At 33.7% G+C, this 22,245-nt stretch overlaps 4 protein-coding genes across 4 annotated transcripts; 2 read left to right on the top strand and 2 right to left on the bottom strand.

Moving 5' to 3' along the window:
* Positions 1 to 4,732: 4,732 nt before the first annotated feature.
* Positions 4,733 to 8,347, bottom strand: HO133_007340 (uncharacterized protein; the record flags this gene model as incomplete). The annotated part of the gene is made up of 8 exons (XM_037298231.1): positions 4,733 to 5,102; positions 5,158 to 5,963; positions 6,019 to 6,116; positions 6,940 to 7,300; positions 7,363 to 7,880; positions 7,970 to 8,065; positions 8,116 to 8,293; positions 8,345 to 8,347. The coding sequence occupies 8 exons, from the start codon at positions 8,345 to 8,347 to the stop codon at positions 4,733 to 4,735; spliced, it is 2,430 nt and encodes an 809-aa protein (XP_037156866.1).
* A 7,298-nt stretch (positions 8,348 to 15,645) lies between these two features.
* Positions 15,646 to 16,416, top strand: HO133_007339 (uncharacterized protein; the record flags this gene model as incomplete). Its single annotated transcript, XM_037298230.1, has 2 exons — positions 15,646 to 15,659; positions 15,861 to 16,416. The coding sequence occupies 2 exons, from the start codon at positions 15,646 to 15,648 to the stop codon at positions 16,414 to 16,416; spliced, it is 570 nt and encodes a 189-aa protein (XP_037156865.1).
* A 1,624-nt stretch (positions 16,417 to 18,040) lies between these two features.
* On the top strand, positions 18,041 to 19,823 carry HO133_007338 (uncharacterized protein; the record flags this gene model as incomplete). Its single annotated transcript, XM_037298229.1, has 6 exons — positions 18,041 to 18,331; positions 18,398 to 18,446; positions 18,489 to 18,611; positions 18,666 to 19,066; positions 19,116 to 19,477; positions 19,553 to 19,823. The coding sequence occupies 6 exons, from the start codon at positions 18,041 to 18,043 to the stop codon at positions 19,821 to 19,823; spliced, it is 1,497 nt and encodes a 498-aa protein (XP_037156864.1).
* Positions 19,824 to 20,405: 582 nt separating this feature from the next.
* Positions 20,406 to 21,387, bottom strand: HO133_007337 (uncharacterized protein; the record flags this gene model as incomplete). The annotated part of the gene is made up of 4 exons (XM_037298228.1): positions 20,406 to 20,596; positions 20,657 to 20,973; positions 21,028 to 21,296; positions 21,346 to 21,387. The coding sequence occupies 4 exons, from the start codon at positions 21,385 to 21,387 to the stop codon at positions 20,406 to 20,408; spliced, it is 819 nt and encodes a 272-aa protein (XP_037156863.1).
* Between the last annotated feature and the right edge of the window lie 858 nt (positions 21,388 to 22,245).

Here is a 22,245-nt window from a genome sequence, read left to right as displayed (position 1 = left end):
TATATAAAATATAGTTATTATAGATATATGGATCTTCTTCTTAAAGAGGAATTAATACTCTTTTTATACTACTTATTTAAAGACTTAGATTTAAGATATTTATATCGCTAGCTACTATTATAAGACTTCGAAGATTATTCTAACTTTATAATTACGGTGGTAGGATATAGATAATCGCGGAAAAAGAATTCGATAATAAGACCTTAGCCCCTTTTTTTAAGAGGCTTCTAAAGGCCTAGAAGCTAATATTAATAAGATATTCTTATTATTTTAATTTTAGTAGGCTTATAAGCGTATTAAGAGATAGTAGTATTAGCTCTAAAATACTCTAAACTACGATTAGACTATTAATATTAATATTTAGTTACTTTTAATTAATAGCTATTAATTCGATAGTTAATATATAATTTTAAAGTTAATATTAATATAAAATAACTTTACTTTTAATAAAGTTAAGTATTCTAATTTAGTAGAAGCTAATAAGATTTAAGAGTCTTAGCGATATAACTTAGTTATATAGCGATATAATTATATATTTAATATATTTAGCGAGTTCGATATTTCGACTAGAGGCGATATATCTCGACTCGCTTAAAGTAAAAGCGAAAGCGGCTTTTAGCCTCTTATATTATTAACAAATTATATTCACTTAGACCCACAATTATTTTAAGAGAGGGAAATATCTTTATTAAGAAGATTAAAAGAATATCTCTATAGCTACTACTATCTCTATATAATAGACTTTAGATATTATAAGATAGATATTAAAAGCCTAAAAATAGTCGTAGTTATAGAGGCGAATAGTAGTTATAATATAATAGTTATTAAATAGAGCTCGAGCTTATAATCTATAGAAATATAAGATAAGATACTTAGTTATTAACTATAGAGTTACTATAAAGAAAAGAGCGACTAGATATAAATACGCTAAGGCGTATCACGTAACCATATCACGTAATCGCCAAGAGTTACGTGACTCGAATTTCAACATAGATCTCTTTAATAGAGAATTAATATTATCTTATTTTAAAGAAGATTATTATTATTACTTTATAAAAATTAATTAAAAGATTTAATTTCGATAAGTAGACTTCTTAAAAATTAAGAATTAGATATTTAAGTTATTATAAAATTTTATTATTATAATTAAAATATAGTTTTATATTATCTTTAAGTATATTTATTCTAATAATAATAATAAGTATAATAATAAGTATAATAATAAGAAAACTCGAGATTAATTAGTTTTCTAAGATATACGATAAGAGTTAACTATATTTAATTTATTTAAATAAAATAATATTAATAAGCGTATTAATAATATTCTTATTTAAAAGATATATATTTAATTAATAGTTATAAATCTATTATTAAGTCTATAGACTAAGATAATTAGAATAGATATTTTAAATATAAATTACTTATTTACGATTTTATTAAGAAAGTTAGCTATAATATTATATTAGATCTTTATTAAAAATAAGTTAAATATAGTTTATTTAAGATTATTTAAGATTACGATTTACACTTATAATTATAAATATAAATAAAAAAAAATTTAAATTAGAGTTTAAATATATCTTACTTAACTATAAGAGATTTAATTAATATCGATTATAAAATAAATATAAATCTCGTCTAGTAGCCGGAAAGATATGATATTTAATATGAGATTTAGGTAATTTTCGAGATATCATTTCAAAAGGTATAGGATATTTTCAATCCCACTCGATATTTTATATATAAATTATCGTATTTTAAAATTATTCCGTATAGAATAGACTAGCCTCGTTATAGAACTTTAAGAATAATAAGATTCTATAAATAGATTATAAAGATATAAATTTTTAAAGAAAAGAGGTAAAAGTTTAAAAATTCTAAGTTTAAAAAATTTCATATCTTTTCGGCCAGTAATCTCGTCTAATACGGCGACGTAATATCTTATAAAAATCTCTTTAGACTTTTATCTCGTCTTTTAGTAATATTAAAAACGAGCTAAGTAAGATATTAGAGAATAAGAATATTATAAATACTATTATCGTCGTTAAAAGAATTTTATTATTCTTAAAAGCTTCTCTTTTACTAGTTATAAATAGTAAGATAATAATAAATATATTTAAAGAAGACTTTAGAGTTATAGCTTAAAATTCATTTATAGATCTAGAAAATTTCGAGATTAATTATATTTTAAATTTATCTAAATTAAGTAATTAGAAGAGTACTATTTCGAATATATTAAATTCTTTTATATTTAATTTATTAAGACGCTTATAGCGTATTAAGAATATATTAAAGAATTATAATATTATATAAGATAATAAATAGACTAACTTCGATATTTTAAAAAAGAATTTTATTAAATTAATAAGAGTTATATTACTTATATCTAATTCTAAGTCTTATATTTATAAAATAATAATTAATAAGTTTAAAGTATTTTAATAAATAACTACTATATAGAAGTAATAGAATTTATTATAGAAGATAAAGATATAAAAGTTAATATTAAGATTAATATATTATATTATTCTTAAAAAAAGATAGATTTATAAGAAGAAAATAGAGGTAGATAATAAAATTCTACGCTATAAGACTAGATATATTATTAAAAGCTTTCTTTAATAAGAAGATATCGACTATAGTAAAATCTTTTTAAATATTATTAAGCTAATTATATAAAAGATTCTCTTAGCTTTAATTATATATTATAATAAAAAAATAAATCTAATTAATATTATAATAGTATTTCTCTATATAAAATTTAAATATAAGATTTATATAAAATAGTTAGAAGACTTTATTAAATTAGATTAAGATTAAATCTATTTACTATTTAAGATACTATATAAATTAAAATAATCTAATTATAAGTAATATAAGACGCTAGTAGAGTTTCTATTTAAATTCGAATTTATATATTTATAATTTAATTTATATTTATTTCTCTATAAATTAGATAAAGAAATCGTCTTTTTAATTATCTATATTAATAATATTAAAATCATTAATAATTAACTATTAGTTAATTAGGCTAAGAGACTTCTATATAAATAATTTAATATTATAAATCTTAATCTATATATATATTACTTAAGTATAAAGATCGAATAAAATTATTTAATAAGAATACTTAAAATAAATAAATAAATATTTATTAATAAGATTTTTATAATCTATAATATAGAGAAGTATCGTATTTCGCTTATCTTAATAAAATTAAATATAAATAATTATCTTATTTCTATACTTAATATATATATAATTAATCTAGAAAATATTATTATATTTAAGAGTAGCTTAGAGAAAATTAACTATTTAATTATTTAGATATAATTAAATATAGCGTTTACTACTAGTAAACTAATTATATTCTCTTTTAATTCGAATTATTAATATTAATAAGTATATAAAAAGATATTACGATATTTAATTAAGACTAGAATATATAAAATAGTTTTCGAGACTATAAAAATAGTAATATTATAATTATTCGACTACTTAAACGTTAATTAAATTAATAAGATATTTATAATATAATTAATAGCTAGAATAATTATAATACTAAATAATAGATTAATTAATTAGAGATTTACTAAGTAGAAAATTATAATATAATTTATATATAAGATTAAATATATAGCTACTTTTAATACTATTTAGAATATAATATAAATATACTATATTTTATTAGAGCTTAAATAATAGCTAAATAAATTATTTATAATATAATATAATAATAAGAAAGCTATAAATCTAATAAGGAATTTTATAAATTATAAGAGATTACGATATATTAACGTTAGTTATTATTAATAGCTAATTAGACGCTAAGATATAAATATATATCTATTAAGAATATAAAGATTAATAATCTTATTAAAGTATTAATTATTATAAAATTTAGTAATTTTATAGATATAATAGACTTAGTAAATAGAGATCTAAATTAATAAGCTAGAATAATATATAATTTTAGCGTTAAAATAAAGATATTTAGATATTACTAGATAGAAGAAGTATTAGCGTATTTAATTTCTTCTATATATATATACTTTCTATATACTTTTATCCTTTTATATATATTCTATTATTATTCTTTTTATATAGTTAGCCATAGATAGTAGTGCTTTATTCTCCATTAGCTATATAATAGCTAATGGCCCTATCACTAAATCTACACGCTTTCTATTATCACCACTGCTGTGCTACGCTGAGACACATATACATCTCTAGCTGCCGGACAGAGTACGTATGGGTAGGCATTGCATTATGCAGGTAAGCTTTGATAAGCATGGCGGGGCAAGTAAAATCCTCAAGCCAGACCACAGACCGCTGAACGGCTTTTGAGCCATATGTAGGCCGATAAGGAGATATGAGACTCCGCCGTTATCCCGGTCCAAGGTTACCTTTCGATATTGCAGATCGATCCCGTGTTAGGCCACTGACTATCTTGGCTATCGTACTAATACCTAGCTTGAACGCTTGCCTGGGGAATACAGTCGGTGAAGGAAACTAGCTTAATGAACTTCACTGTTGTCAAGTAAATGCGGTACTGAGAAGACAAATTTTGTTTGTCGAATCACTACTTGGTCGAAGAATGGCCTTTTTGGGATTCATGATGTGCCTTGGCCTACCAATCACCAGATCGGCCAATCCTAACCATTGGGGGCTCTGGTTATATGGGCTATTTGTAGATATGTCAATGGTCTATGATACTCCCATGTTACAAATGTTACAGGATGGATGACTCTCTTATCCCTTCGATACCATTGTGGGGTTTGACTCCATATTCATGGGTCTTGGTAAAGTTTTTCCACGCCTCTCGTCCACTTTCTGCAGCGTCGTACTCCCAGAGCCACTTGAACAGCTCATGATCTGCACCCGCACGAAGTCTTACATCGCGTTTCTCCTGGTCTGGGCCATCGGCAAGAGCAAACATAGCCTTCTGGTCTAACGTGCGATGTCTGACATCCGAAGCTCGTGGTTTGCGAACCTCCTCGAACACCCTAAGGGCGTCCGGAATTTGGTCACGTCCCACCAACAGGCTGAATATCCCTCCGAGGACTCCTGCATCCTCGAAGACCTGTGCGGCACCCTGTGCGCTGAAGAAGAGTTAGCCAGTTCCATGATGAATGAAGAGACTATGGTTATACATACAGGCATGGCAGTATTGCGTGAGCAGCGTCGCCAATCAGTACGAAGCGTCCACTCTCATGGCGCCATTGGCTCGGCTCATGGATCTGGAACAAAGTCCACTTGGTGCAAACAGACCCTTCCACATTGATAAGCTCATGAAGTACTGGGTCCCAGTCAGAGATCTTGCTCCTGAACTCTTCTAGGTCTGCTCGTTGCGGCCCGTACATAACCTTGCCACTTCCACCCTCGGCATATACCAGGACCACATTAAGCATATCGTGCTGGATGAGGTACGAGACCACGTGTCCGCCTGATCCCATCCAAAAGTTGACGCTAGATCGTTTTTTCAGGTCCCAAGCTAGATGGTCTTCAGTTATATCTGCTATAGGAACAGAGATCCGGTAGACGACATCGCCAGGACTGTAAGGAGGGTCCGCATGACCCAACAGGATACCCCTACAGCGGGACCTCTCTCCGTCAGCACCCAGGATCACGTCTGCTTCATAAACCTCGTTGGTGGACAAACGAAGGGAGGGCTTGCTGAAATCGATCTCTTTGACGTCGCTGCCAAGTCTGACTTCTATCTTATGCTTCCTCGTTCCAGACAACAAGGCTCTTAAGAGATCCGCACGATGAATCACGATGTAAGGGGCCTTGTTGACCAGCCTCGGATCGGACACGGGCGGAGACTGCGAGAGCACGTCTCCTCGATAGGAGCGGAACGTCCCGGCCTCTGGCCGGTCAGCGTACTTGAGGACCTCCTCAAGAACGCCCCAGTGTTGGAGCATACGCGTAGCATTGGGTGACAACTGTATTCCAGCGCCGATCTGTTAAGCTAAGTTAAAATAAGCTCGAATGTTATATCGAAAAGCATGAGATTACTTCTTGTAGCTCCAAACTACGCTCGAACACTGTTACGCGGTGTCCAGTCTGAGCAAGAGCCAGTGCGGAAGCCAGTCCACTGAGACCGCAGCCCACAACTAGGACATGACACTTGTACGCCATGTTAGAAGTCGAAGGGGGTAATTCCCTATAATTCCATAAGAATTTTAGAAAGATTATGACTTTGGCACTGGGTGTATTTAAAACAGGTATCTGGCGGGGAGAGAAAATACCGGCTTGAAATTTGACAGCAGGGCAAAAGTAACTCTTAAGTAATTTGATCCACATGAATTTGTAGAACCCATTCCGCGTTTCCCGTGCTGACAACAGGGTTGAGGACCCTGCGAACTCTATTATGCGTAAGCCAGGACCATTTAGAATCCATTGTGCATTTAGAGGCAACCATAGTACTTCAAGTCTGTTGTGTGTCAGGGTGCCAAATGATTAGTTGTGATAACACGATCCATGGATACACGCCTCACCGGAGCAGAATCTAGGTATCATTGAAGTGAGCAATAGGGAGTATGGAAAGAAATACTGTATATTTATGATCAAGAAAGAAAGTTAATATACCGGGAATATAATGGAATGGGCAGTCAAGCCATTCCATCTGGGGTGTGTGTTGTGGTTGTGTGATGAACCAAGTTTCAAGGAGGAAAAAAAGCCGCTCGATCACAGATCTTTGTGGCCACCTCGGTATGTAGAGTAATTATACAAAGGCAGGGACAGTTTCAGCTAAGCTGATTGTCGAGGATAATTTACTGCGATAGCTAATGTTATTCCACCCCGCGAGGTCATCCTGGGCCCAGGAAGCCTGCAGTAGTCTTTTACAATGATTAAAAGATCGCGACGAGCTCAGCTTCTCCGTCCTGAGGATGACATCGAGGATAACGGCCCGTTGTTCATCAGTTCGCGACTCACAGCCAATGATGTAAATGGGAAATTGCTGTTTACAGGAGCTCAGCCGGGGCAAGATAGCGAAGGCTTGGTCGATTTGCTGTTGCGTCCTAATGGGTTGGTCAATTAGGCCTTCGGAACTTCGATTGAGATACCAGAGCATAGCAAGCTGGTATAGCTTCATCACCAACGTCGCATTATCGCTACCCTCTGTGACTTTTGGTATTGGTAGGCTCCTGATTCTCCAATCCAACACTTCTACGAAGCTCTTATGATCATGCACATCGTCGCTCATTTCTGGCGAGATTGCGCTGCTGGATACTGTATCACATATCTGAGACAGCAGATTCAGCATGGAGAGAATGGGCGGCGGAAAATTGGAAATCTGGAATGTTAAACATCAGGCCAACACGTCATGTAGTCATATATTCTGTGTCATATACGAACCTGCGGACACAAGTGATCTGTCGGAGTGAATGGGAGCTCCGGGGCCCCTTCTCTTTTCCAATGCAGTAGTGAAAAGCGAGCGGAAACATCGTGGTAGTGCAGCCAGTCCAGCAGGACGACCACATCAGAGCTGAACTGAAGTAGTGTTTTGATAGAGGACGCGTTGATGACTGTCTTGACACCGCCGAGGTATTGCGTCCATTGACCTGAAGTGCAGGATGCCTGGTGAACCTCAAACGAACAAAGCAACATCCCCGTGCTAATATGCTGAATAGCCCCTATCGCCCCAAAACTCGGCTCGAAAGATCCTTGCGCCAGGTTTCCCAGAGCAGCTATTTTTGCTTCGACGGCTTGGGATTGTAAGCCGTAGCGATGTAGCGAAGCAAAGGCTATCAGCGCCTGGAATAGTGCCGCAGCCGAGGCCGTCTTCCCTTCTAGGCTAATTCGAAGCAGAATTTTTCCGAGGTTAGTGGTATCTTGTCCAAAGGTAGCCAGGGATGCGGACGCTACACAGCAAACTACACGTGGCGTACATGAACCTGTCAGTACTCCCTTCCAATCTCTGACTAAGCTCGGTAGGTAGCTATGCGGGATGTACGCAACATACAGTATTCGAGCAGATCTGAATCAAGTGTCTCCAGCTCAGAAGGGTTCCAGCACGTTGATGCGCCTAGCAAAGACAGGGTTCGTACCGGGACAGAGCCTGTCAGGTTATGGTACAACTCCATATCCCAATGGGTTGTGTGAACAAACCGTGCATCTGAGATTCGGCCCTGCGTGGGAGACGACGGAGGCGACTTGGAGACGACAGCACGCCGACGATCGTTGGCACCCGGCCAGGATAGCTTGAGATTATGCCACTGGCATTTCTGATTGGATCGAGAGCAGTTTGTACAGTTCGGCTTGATGCGATCGCAACTGATGGCACGACCTGGCCCGATTTAGTGGGCTTACTACTTCTCCTGGAGCCGCGTCCACCTACCATTACACGTGGCACAGCCCTTGAGCACAGGCATGTAGTACTAAATGTTCAGGGTTGGATACCTGCAGTGCATAAGAACAGGATCCGGCGGACGCTCTTATATTTGTAAAGTTGCCATTTGCACGGCTCCGATGTTACACTACCTTAGCGGACATAGGAAGCTAACTGTTTCATGTGGTGGCAGTCAAGTACGCTTTCTGTGAGATGCTCAGGGTTGGATACCTGCAGTGCATAAGAACAGGATCCGGTGGACGCTCTTATATTTGTAAAGTTGCCATTTGCACGGCTCCGATGTTACACTACCTTAGCGGATATAGGAAGCTAACTATTTCGTGTGGTGGCAGTCAAGTCCGCTTTCTGAGAGAAATACTTGTAAAGTATTTGGTTAGTTATGTTGTTAAATCCGAAGCTTCCAAAGCTGACAATCAAATGCCGCACGGAAACAGGATGCACACCGCTGGCAATGTACGCTCTGACTGACACAAGGTAACCATTCTGTTATTATAACAAGTTTGGTAACCATTTTGAAAGACTTGGCAAAAGGCAACCATAACGTGCCACGAGGGTCGGTATAAAGTCCCTGCCGACTTTTCCGCGCAACCCTAACACCGACTTCTTACTTAATAGGGCTGCGCGGAAAAGTCGGCAGGGACTTTTTATACCGACCATTTATGAATTGCAAATTAAATAAGAATGCTTGGCAAAGCTGATTCAGCTCCGCCTCCGACTTTTTGTTAGCGCCATTCATAGAAAATTGTAGAGAACGTACGTGCCACTCTTGTACCAGCTCACTCCATATTTTTGAAGCTTCTGTATAGCCCAAACACGAATACGGTGATGTTGTAATGCCTCGGAATACCGTCAATCCTCGTCAGACGGCCAAGGTGGAGGGAGACTTACTAGTATGCTTGTTGGAATCAGCCAATAGGAGGCTAGGATTTCTACACACTACTAAGTTCCAAATAGATATTGTGACTACGCCTTATAATAATAAATAGCCTTAGCGTGGCTTCACACTATAGATAGATAATCACCTTTATTCTTACTATATACTTCTTTATAGAATATAATAATAAATAATTATTCTATATTAATATAAGATTATTAAGTATATATTATTTTTAATAAATTATAAGCTCGAAATTTCGCTACCGTAGTCTCTATACTATTAATTAAAAATACTTATCTATTTAATAATTTAATATTATAAAAGTTAAACGAATATTCTCACATTCTTATTATATATTTTTCTATTTACTCTTTTATTCTTTCTTCTATAGTTATATAAGATAGCTATATAGATATTTAATATATACGTAGCTATATTAATTTAGATCTAGAATTTTTCAAAGCTTAAAGAATAGAAAAACTATTAATCTTAATTAAAGAAGATAAAGAGTACTCTAAAGTATTACGATCTATAAGACGTAATAAAATAAGAATTAATACTATTTTTAAATAATCTATTAGAGAAAGTTACTATTATAAATATACTAGCTAATAAAACTTATTATATAAAAACTACTATATCGAGGTTTATTAATTAATAGATTTTAATTTATAATACTAAGATAAAGATCTAAAAGAATCTTAATAATTAAATATTAAAATTTATTTATTTAATATATAAGAATAAATTAGTCGAAGTAATAGAAGATAAGAAAATAGTTATAATTAGATAAAGTAAACTCTAAACGAATTATATAAACTCTAAATTTATTCTTCGCTTTATTAAGTTATAAAAATTATAAAATATTACTATAACTAATAATAATAACTCGATTAAGATCTATATTATTAATATATATATAAAATTTAAAGATCTTAAGCGTATAAAAGCTTTAATTAATAGATAAATTTTTATTATTTTATTATTAAACAATTTAGATAAAAAGTATAAAAACTTCGTATATCGTCTTATTATATAACTTGATAATATATTAGACTTTAATAAAATTATTACACTTCTTTACGAAGAAAATTATCTTCTTAAGCGAGATAATAAGAAATAAGTTATAGTTATTACTATAAAGAAATATTATAAGAAATAAAAGAATAAGAAGACTTTTAGAGATAATAACAATTTAAGATATAGAGGTAATACTTTAAAATAAGATCGGGATAAAAATAACGATAAAATTAATAACTATAACTTTAATTCCTTATTAAATAACTTAAATAGTATCTATTATAAGAGATTAGATAATATATCTAAGTATCTAAAGTATCTACTACTATTAAATAAGAGTAAGAAGAGATATTAGCTATATAGCTGCTAAACTCTTTATAACGAAAAGATATCTAATTAATTTCGAAATAATAATAATAATAATAATAATAATTCGAACTTTAAGTTTAAAGCGAATATAACTAATACTATTAATAGATTAGACGATTTCGTAAATTAAAATTATACTTATATTTTAATAATAGCTTATACTATAATCGATAATAGAAATACTATAAGAGATAAAGAGTATTAGAGCTACTTAGTTAACAGCTTAATATCTAAATTAGATAAAGAAATAATAAATAAAGAGCTCGAAATTAAGTCTCTTAATTATCTTTTAATCGAAATAACTAAATTATAAGAATTATAAAAGAATATAGAAAATTAATTAATATCTTAGCTTAATATTAATCTAAAATTAGATAATAAGATAAATCGAAAAGCTAAAAATATTCTTAACTCTCTATCTAATTCTCTAGAGAATAAAATAATTAATGAATTATTATATAAATTCTTAACTTACTTTCTCTTTTATATAGTATATATAAATAATTAATTTACTACTATATACGAATAGATAATAGACTTAGACTATATTAATTATATATTCTTCGATAAAAACGAGTTTATCGACTATTAATTATATTATATAGATATTATAATAGTTAATAAGATTATTATTTAAATGTAAGATCGCGGTATAATTAAAATAAAATAATTATTATAAAATAAATCTAGTAATATCGTAAAAGTTAGTAAAGTCTTATATATTCCGAATCTTATATATAAACTATTTTCGATTAATTAGATTATATAAAAAAAAATTAAAATTATCTTTCTTAATAATAATTATTATATTCTTTAAGATAGTAAATTTATTAATAGCGCTTCGAAGATAAATAATAACTATATTCTTAATATCTTATAATCTATAATTAAGATTTTAATACTTATTTAGAAAAATATAAAAGTCTTAATAATAAGTCTAATATTTAATAAGAAAGCTATCGAGCTATAGTATTATTAAATAAAATACTTAAATAAAATAAATTTTAAGAGATTAATTAATATAAGTAAGAGTATTATATTAACTTAAAAACCTCGAATTAGATTAATATATAAGGCTTATTTTAAGATTAAATCTATATAAAAGATTTTAAAAAAAGTATAATATAAGATACTTGAAAAATTTAATAAGATTTATATAGACTTAGAAAAATCTTTTAATATATTATTTATTAATAAGACTAAGTATTATATACTTCTAACTAATTAAGTAATTCTTTAAATCTAATACTTTACGTATAAATATAAAAATAAAATCTTTAGATAAAAAATAAATTCGATTATAAGATTAAGATAATTCGTCTAAATAATAATATCGAATTTATTAATAATAAATTTAAAGAATATTTTAAAAACTTCGAAATTATATAGAAGTTTATTATACTCTATATATCTAAGTAAAATAAATTTAGTAAGATATAAAATCGAATTATTATAAATAGAGTAAGAGCTATACTTTTTAACTCGAAGTTATTCTATTATTTATAATTAAAATTACTTTATATTAAAGTATATTAAAAGAATAAAAGTTTTATTACTTATCTTTAGAGTATAATATTATATAAGATATAAATAGACGAATAATTATATCTCGATTATATAAAGATTATTAATTACGTTATTTAAATATATATATCTAAGAAAAAGCGTAAGAAGCTCGATAAATATAATAAGAAGTATTATCTAATTAGCTACGAAGATATAAATATCTTTTAAATATAAAATCTAGCTACTCGATAAATAGAACGATTCTCTTATATCGATTTTAATAAATTATAAATAATAATTATAATAATCTCGAATATAGATTATTAGCTAGTTGAGATTATTAATAATAATATAGTAGATATATTTAATATAGAAGATAACTTTATAGTATATTAATATATATTTAAAATCGTCGTTAATATCGATATAAACTCTATTAATATAAATAAAATTAAAAATATTCTTTTTAATAAAAATATTAAAGAAATCGAAGAAGTCGAAAATATAAAAGATAGTAATATGGGCTTAAAAGAATTTAACGATAATAATATTAAAGAGATATCTCGAGATAGCTTTATTACTTATCTAGATTTATATTTTAATATAATATATAATTCTCGACTAAAACGAACTTTTATATCTTTTTAGAAAGTTTTTCTAAATAATAGATAGAGTAATATTAAGATATAAGCTTAAAGAGCTATTATCTATATTAAGTATAATAAGACTCTTAAATTAAAACGCTTATACTATAGATAAGCTATATTAAATTATAAAAATCTAAATTATTATAACTTCGATCTCGTCTTCGACTTCGTTATTATTATTTAATAAATAATTAATATAAGATATTAATAGGCTATTACGGAGATTAATAATTTTAAGTTATTAATCTATAACTAGATAATAGCTAGCCTCTATATTAAATAATAAAAGAAAACTATAAATAAGTAAATAAATTTCTTTATTATAATGAATATTTAAAAGCTTATTTCGAGAATAAAGAATATATTAATTTTTATTAATAGGTAAGTTTATAAGATAAAGAAGAAACTTAATAACTTTATTCTCTATAAAATACGCTAAGTAATTCGAGGTTTTAAATAAATTTATAGCGTTAATTACGATTAAACCTTCGCCTTAGTTATTAAATCTATATTATTTAAAATACTATTTATAATTATAGTATACTACGATCTAAACTATAAGTAAATAAATATTATTATTATATTTTTTAATATATTATTAAAAAAAATTATTTATATAGAATAATTTAAAGGGTATAAAAAGAAAGATAATAAGATATATCTATTACTTAGAGTACTATATAGTTTAAAGTAATCGCTATAAAAATAGTACTTTACTTTATAAAACTTTCTTATATCTAAAAAATTTAAATTAATTAAATTTAATTACTTACTCTTTATTAATAAGAAAATATAATTTATTATTAATATATATATAGATAATATTTAAATTTATAATTTAAAAGAATTAAAACTAATATTAAAATTTAAATAAGATCTTTATAAACGATTCGCTATAATCGATCTTAGACTATACTTATATTATTTAAATATAAAAATTTAGAGAAATTGAAGAAAGAGAATTATTTAAATTATATAAACGATATATTTAAGAAAAGTATTATTACGATTTAATATAATTAATTATATATCTATTTCTATCTTAATAATAATAGATATTTAATTATAAGAGAAATTAATTAATAAGATTAAATTAGAAATTATTTAGAAGTACTAATTAATAGTAAAATCGATAATATACCTTATAATTTAAACTCGCTTAAATATTTATTTTATTATTATAATTCTTTTATAATATAATTATAATCTAAATTCGAAATATATTATAGTCTTTAAACGAGTTATTTATTATTTAAAGAGAATATTAATTTATAATATTATATATAAGACGACTAATATATTAAAAGATTATATAAATACTAATTAAGTCTTAAATTAAGAGATCTATCGATCTCTTAAAGTTTATATATTCTTACTCTACGATAAGATAATTAATTAGATATCTAAACGATAATAGTTTATTATATTATTATCTTATAAAGTTAAATATATAGCTTAGACTAAGATAATAAAGAAAGCTATTTAATTAATTAGACTTTTAAACGAATTAGATATTAACTTCGAATTATCTAATAAACTAGTATTAATTAAAATAAATAATTAAAAGATTATTATATTAATTAAAAACTCTCGCTTTTACTTATATATTAAATATATTAATATCTAATAGTATTTTATATAAAATTAAGTAAAAATAAAAGTAGTTATATTCGAATAAGTACTTATTAATAATATAACTACGAATAAACTTATTAAAGTTCTTATTAATAATAAATTCGCTATATTTATATATTAAATTAAATTTAAGAAGAGCGAATAGAAGAAATAGCTTAAATTCGAACTATATAAGAGTATTAAAATTAATAATATTTCCAGCTATTATTTAGACTATATAAAAGTATTAGAATTAGTTAATAGAAGGCTAGAATTTCTATATACTATTAAGTTTCAAATAGATATTATAACTACGTCTTATAATAATAAATAGTCTTAGCGTAACTTCACATTATAGATAGATAATTACTTTTATTCTTACTATATACTTCTTTATAGAATATAATAATAAATAATTATTCTATATAATATGAGATTATTAAGTATACATTATTTCTAATAATACTTATACTCTAAAACGATTAGATTAGAGAGAAGGTTATAGAGAAGATAGAGGATTTTAATTAATATTACGTAGTATTTCATTATAATTACTCTATTATCTTCATAGTTAAATACTTTAAATCTCGTTTAAATATCTTAATTTCATCGTTAAATATATAGTCTACAATACTCTACTTAAAATACTTTATCGTAAATCTATTATAGCCACTAATATCGATTATATACTTTCGCTCTCATCGATACGCCGTCGATATATTAAAATAGATATTCGCAGTTACGGCTTTAAGTCGTTAATAGAATTCGAGTAAGAGTTAGATACGCTGGCGTATAGAGAAATTCTTTTTAAATAATAATATCGCGTTCGAAGTAAGAGCTAGCGATATAACTATTATATATCTAAATTAGAGATAAAATACTAGAAAAAGCGTATATACTTATTAGCTTCGATATTATAAATGTTTAACTGAGGTAGTAGATAATAGTAACTATTATAAGAGTGACAAGTACGTTCTATACAATTTTCTATAAATGACGCTAACAAAAAGTCGGAGGCGGAGCTGAATCAGCTTTGCCAAGCATTCTTATTTAATTTGCAATTCATAAATCGGCAGTTGCAGAATTTTCGCGAAATCTTGGCATTCGCGCTTGTAATTGTAACACGGCATTCCTCATAGTCATACAAATCCAGACTACGGAGGTTGGCACCAAAAGTCCTGGACAGCGCCAGTATTGCCTTAGCACGCAACGGCCCCAGGATCTTAGGTGCTTTATAGGGGGCATTGACCCCTAAAATGGTCGGCTTCCGGTGCCCAAGTGTGGCATTCTTGGCGTAGAAGTCTTGGTGTCCAGGACTTTTGGTGCCAACCTCCGTACATAGAAACACCACTTTCTTTACTCAAATTGGGTCTAACTGTGAAGCCATAGAAGCTGCGTATACGAGTACGACGTTGTTACATTGCCCCGCGAACAGAAAAAGCAGAAAAAGAAGCAGTCTGACGCGGCCCAGGCACCCCCTGAACAGCTGGCTTCAGGAAAACAGCTGCGATCCAACTCCACCGTCTCCAACGATCCCCCTACTACTCCACCTCGCATCCGCAAACCAACGGTTCACTTTGATGAGACACAAGGGGAACAGGAACATACTGAGGGAAAATACCAGGGCTGCCATAGAGTATAGCGCAGATAAGATAGTCCCTTCTCCGACCAGGGTAGAAGAAAGTTCTGGATATTCTGAAGAATCTGATCTTGAAGTTCAAAAGTCGATTGACGAACAGGATAATTATGCAGAATGGCAACGCAAACAGTATACGTACAGCGTCAAGGCTACGCTGAAGGCAGATACGCATACTGGCCAGCGTGTCAGGTGGAGCAATCGCATTGGTACTGAGAATTGGGTGATGGACAACTTTGATATCAACTGCCTTCTCATGGAGCTGCATAAGCTCATGGATCAGCATAATCTTATTGGTGATCTCTATGAAGTCATTGTCTTCGTCAAATCTGCGTACTCGAGGGCCACCAAACATCGGCTTGATCTAGAAGCCCTAAGCGAGGAGGTCTAGAATACTCGCGTCGAGTCAGTCCTTCTGAATGAGTGGACTAGGAAGCCGGGTTATCATATGGATGTCTTCATAGAGTGTAGTGGAAAGGAACCTACAAAGGATTAGTTGAAAAGACCATATAGCTCTATTAGTTCACCAGCTAATTCGCCGCATAGGAGGACGAGAACAGTTGCGTTAGAAGAGCAGCAAGTGTCGCGCAGGGATCGCAATGAAATTGCTGGTGCCGACGAGGTGGAAGCTTAACAAGCACCTTGGCTTCCAAAGCTCCGCCTAGGAAAGTCAAAACCCCACTTCCTTTTTTTTCTCTACAAATCCTCTAACAGCTTAACCTGTATCCTTCCTCATCTACTTCTTCTGCCCACCTTGCAAGCTCCCGATAGTAAGCTTCAATATCACCCTCAAACTGGTAGCCTCCGGCGCAATGTCGAAAGTGTTGCGTGGCCGCCCGATCACACCCACTATACTCAATAGCATACCAAAGAAAACCTTCTTTCCGAGATCGCAGTTTGCTCCACGTCCAATTGCTGAAGCATAGCTCGTAAGACTTATCAACAAGTGCGAGCAAAGGCCTGCGTGTCTGTTTCTCGGATCCGCATGCCTGTCCTCCTCGGATCCTGCTCGGAGTCTGACACACTATAGTAATCATCAAAGAAGAAGAAGAAGTGGAAGCTGAAAGAAGTGGGAAAGGCGGCAAGTTCGAGAGAGATGATCTGCACGCCCGGGGTTACAAATGTGGGTTGCGCAGTTCTACTGGCAAGGCTTACGTTGTGTGACGCAGTGTAACGTCAGGTCTATCAGAAACGGTAAGTTCATAAATATTATGTAAATATTACGTCCGCGCCCTTAGAAAGCAATATCACAATCCTCAAGCCGCGCGGCGCCGCCACCGCTCCGAAAGAGCTCTTTTGAAGCCGAAGGTTGGCCATTTTGCAGCTTCGATGAAGGCTCATACCTTAATAGCTCTCGGAAGCTGCGTGCAAGACATTCACCCTTGGTGGAAGCCTAATGTGTCTGGACGGCCAAATATACGCTCTAGAGCGTAAGCTGGGCTGATACCGACCTCAGCTCGCATCTGTTGTACGTGAAGAAGTTGTGTTTTCTGATCGAGCAACCTTATTCGGGCCGAGCTAAAGAAGCAAAGATAACAAAAAGGATAAATTTTCTTTTAAAACACCGAGGTTAATAAGGAAGAATTAGGTACGATATTATTTAGCTTCGCCAGAATAATATTGTTTGGCCAGAAAACTTACTGAAACACACCCTGGCCATCCGCAAACGACTCTGGGCTAAGATGCGCTGAGCTCCAGTACGAGCTGAGCTATTCTTAGCAGCCCAGTCAGCTCGAGTGATGGGCTGTGACTTGAAACGGGCTGGGATTCATTTTGCCGTCCCGACGTTGCTTTGCTGGTGGCCACTGACTCAGAAAGGAGGGAGACTCCGAGCGGCGTGGTAATGGACTCAATCCTGAGATTGAAATTGGTCGTAAGCCCAACGCGAGGATTTCGGTGGCAATTCTGAATCAAGACTACAAAAGCAGACGCGATGCCTGTTGTGCCGATGGAGGAAGAGAATTGCATTCCACATCTTACCATTGTTGCTACAGTACGACCGAAACGAAGCAGAAATGGTCACTACCAAGTCCTTGATCGTGGCTTATGGCCTCGCCCTCCTGCCGGTGCTCGTGAGCAGTTCTCCCATCGTGCCTCGTTATTTTGAGAGAAATCTGTTCTCGCGAGACAACATAACTGCAAGCACAGTCAAGAATGAGCTGGGCCAGCAACTATCAAAAGGCTCACTGATCTTCGGACCTGATAGCGCCCTATATCCAAATGCCACAGAAAGATGGAATACTCGAATCACGCCTGATGCTCAAGTTGTCGTGCAACCAGCAGCCGAGTCCGACCTAGCACAAATTGTGAGTGGCCTACTCAGGAGGTTCTTGAGGATTTGATGACACTCCTGCTGACTCTAGTCAACATAGATCAAGTACTGTAATGATAATAGCTTCGAGTTCCTCGTGAGAAATCGTGGTCATGGAGTAACATATACCTAGTCAACATTCTCTGGTATAGAAATCGATGTGGAACTGCTTACGGGCGTTACTGTTCAGCCGGATAAGAAAACCGCTACACTCCAGGCAGGAACATTTATTGGTGAAGTCATAAACAAGCTTTGGGACCAGGGCTTTGTTACCAGTAAGCGCTCTGTTACTCATTGAAAAGTTTCACCACTGATATTGAATTTGCTAGCCACTGGATCCGCAGCATGCGTTGGACTGATGGGTGCAGCACTAGGTGGTGGCCATGGGCGTTATGAGGGCCTCTACGGCTTGGTCCAGGATAACATTGTGCATTACAATGTTGTCTTGGCAGATGGCACAGAGATCGGTGTAAATGAGACAAGCCACCCGGATCTTCTCTATGCCTTGAAAGGGGCTGGTCACAACTTTGCCATCGTCACCAGTGTTGTGGGGAAGATTTATCCTAGGGAAAATTGGTACCAGAAGAGCTACACTTGGACGCAGGATAAGCTGGAGACTGTATTTGAAGCGCTAAACACGTTCCACAAAAGTGCCAATGGCACCACACCTCCCAGGATGGGTGCCAGCTACGGGTCCATCATTATTAATACGTCCATTAGCACAACTGAAGTGAGTACTCTTTTACCTCCACTTCAAGATTATTGCTGATTATAACCAGGCAGTGCTAGAGTGGGGCTTTGACTACGCGGGCCCTGCTGCTGACGCGGAAAAGCTCCTGAGACCATTCAATGCCATCAAGGCTGTCCAAGTGGACTCGAGCGAAGCCTCATACCCCATTATATCTGGAGCTGAGGATACCGATTGTCCTGGCGCCAAGCGAGCCATCTCCAGTGTCATGACACTGGAGTATAACGTCACAACACAACGCACGCTCTATAATCTTTTCAACAAGAAGATAGCCGAGTACCCCGGACTCGCTCCCTCCGCCTATCTCTGGCACGAAGGCTACGCGACTGCCGGCATGCAGGCCATACCTTCCGACTCCACCGCCTACCCTCACCGCGAAGAAAACCATTTGATGTAAGTCGTCCCCGGCCTGTGTGATGGGCACGTCTTATTGTATATGCAATCAGGTAGATTAATTTGTATCTATAGGGTCTTCTTCAGCGAAGTTCCGGAAGGGTCTGGCCTGACGGACGCGGCAGAGGCGTGGGCCGAGGAGAACCGGAGTCTTTGGAACGCCGGCCAGCCCAATCGTCAGCCACAGACGTATGTAAATTACGCCCAGGGTAAAGACTACGAGACGCTTCAATCCGTCTATGGTTATGAACCATGGCGCTTGGACAAACTGCGCTCGCTCAAGGCGAAATACGATCCACAGAACCGTTTCCGCTATTTTGAGCCTATTGTATCTGGTTCGGCATAGATTCAAACCGCGGCGGACCGCTCATTTCTTTGAAGCATGGTATTTCATGGAGGCGATCATCTCATAAATTTGTATTATAGAACTTTCCTTTTTATTTTTTGACATTTATAGACATTTTTAGAGGGATATTTTAATACACACAATCACATTCATGTTTTCTTATTCGGTCGATTGATTGGCCTGGCCATTGACCGGTATGAGACACCGAGTTAAGTATAGTATTCCCTTATCAGATCTGTGTACGCCACTATAAGTGTCATCGAAGATTCAGATCTGAGCCCTGAGATGACAATGCAACCTTGTCCACCGAGCACCAATCGAGGACAATAGAATGTCCATTCAGTGCCGGGCCTTTTCCTATCATGGATCCATCGGACTGTCAATGTGAAGGGCAATGGCGAGGGAGTGGAGAGGCGCAAAGGGTGAATGTAATTATCAAACTCTGGTATACCCAGTTACGTCAATGGATATCTGGAATTGAGATACTTGAGATATAATTCGGTCTCGCGGAGTCTATGTGGATGTACAGCGTACACCTATGTAGATAAGTGTATCTAATTCAACTGATCGAGACCCCTGATTTTACACCCACTGCCTATTTCCGAAATGCGAGACGAATGCACCGGCATACCCAGTCTCGATGCTGGCCCTCTCCCAGAGCGACCTGATAGTCTGGACGGCTCCTTCTACGGGGACTGGACCCTTGAAGTGAGGCGCATAGGCTTTAGCCCTGCCCACGAATTTCATCAACCCCTCCATCTGTTTTGGACTCACTGTGGGTACGCATTAGTAGAATGTCCAGATATTTCAATCTCGAGGACGGAGGTATATACGGTCGCCAAAGTGGCCCACTTCCACCACTCCTGGGCTCAAGCTGAAGACGAGCACACCGTCTTTCTTGTATTGTGCGCTGAACTTGGCCACAATGATGTTCAAGGCCGCCTTGGAGGCAGAGTATAAGGCAGAATTCTCAATGTCGAAATTGTTGATGAAGTCAAGGTCGGCATGACCACTGGTGATGGCGATGACCTTCTTGGCCTTGCCCTTCAAGACAAGAGGCATGAAAAGGTTGAAGAAGTGGATGTTACCGGTGACATTGGTCTTGAATAGTTTGTCTGCAATTTCGTCAAGCTCCTCGGGCTCTTCGCCTCTGTGGATCAAACATCGTTAACCTCAAATAGTAACCAGAGGGAAATAGACCTACAATTCACCAATAGGTGAATAAGCGTCGAACTGGGCGGGGAAACCTGCGTTGCCGACAAGGTAGTCAATGCCACGCTCGCCAACAATCTTGGCAGTGTCGGCAGCGGCTTGCTTCAGGCTGGCATAGTTGGTGAGGTCTCCATGGACGATGTGGACGTTGGAACGCTTGCCCAGCTCTGTTGCCACCTTCTCTTCAGTGGCAGCCTTGTTGCGGACCAGACCGACGACCAGGTTCTGCGGGTCTTCGGAGATGCTCTTAAGGAACTCATACTAGGCCAGATTAGACAGAGGCCATGCGCGACAAGGCAGGCAGACTCACGCCGATTCCGCTGGACACACCGGTGATTACATAGACAGACATGTTGAGTGATTCGAACTTGAAATGGGTGCGAGTTGGTGCAATGGTGTGGAATGCGATTGAGCAATTCCAGATTACCAAGTTCAAATAGCTCCTAATATATGACGCAAAGCATGCACGGGGTGCTTAATAATGACATTCTTGATTAATAATTCGGGTAGTTGCTGAGTCTCACTTCGCATGACACCTGCATTTTCATAGGATTTTTGTGGATCGGTACCTATTTTACCTGCCCTTGCTGCCTTCGAATGTTTCGAGGCAGCGGCGCTAAGAGGCTTCTCATACTAAGGTACCTTACCTTCCTTTAAGCTGCGGGAACCGTATCTATACCGTACTAGAAAGTAAAACCGCTAAGAGGCCGTATCTATACCCTTATTAGTACTAATACTATACTTTAAGATACTACCGTAATAGATCAGCAACGTACTAAACAATAAATAGTTCTACCTAGCTTCGTAACGGTAGTAGATTAATAACCGAATTTTCTATATAGTGAAAAATAAAAAACCGTAAATCTTAGAATACGTATTCTATTTATAATCGCTAAAAGGCGATGAGTTTTATTAGCAATATAATAGGCTATACTTAATATAATTAGAGCTAGGGCTATATATAAATACTATATAAATAGATCGCATATATAGATAGATAGAATATAAGAAAAGAACTTTATATAAGTAAGTATAAGTTTAATATAAATATAAAAAGTCGCTTATTAAATTATTAGAGATTCGTTTCTTCGAGTTATTCGATTTCGACTTATAGTCTATAGTAAATCGAATTATTTCGAGAGTTATATCTTAGTCTTTTAGATATATTAGTTTTATATATATATTAAGTAAATTAATTACTTTAATATAC

The sequence above is a fragment of the Letharia lupina genome, assembly GCF_014066315.1.
Source record: "Letharia lupina isolate WasteWater1 chromosome Unknown contig_3, whole genome shotgun sequence".
Taxonomy (NCBI): Eukaryota; Fungi; Ascomycota; class Lecanoromycetes; order Lecanorales; family Parmeliaceae; genus Letharia; species Letharia lupina.
The sequence above is the reverse complement of the archived record's forward strand: the minus strand, read 5'-3'. Positions and strand labels throughout refer to the sequence as shown.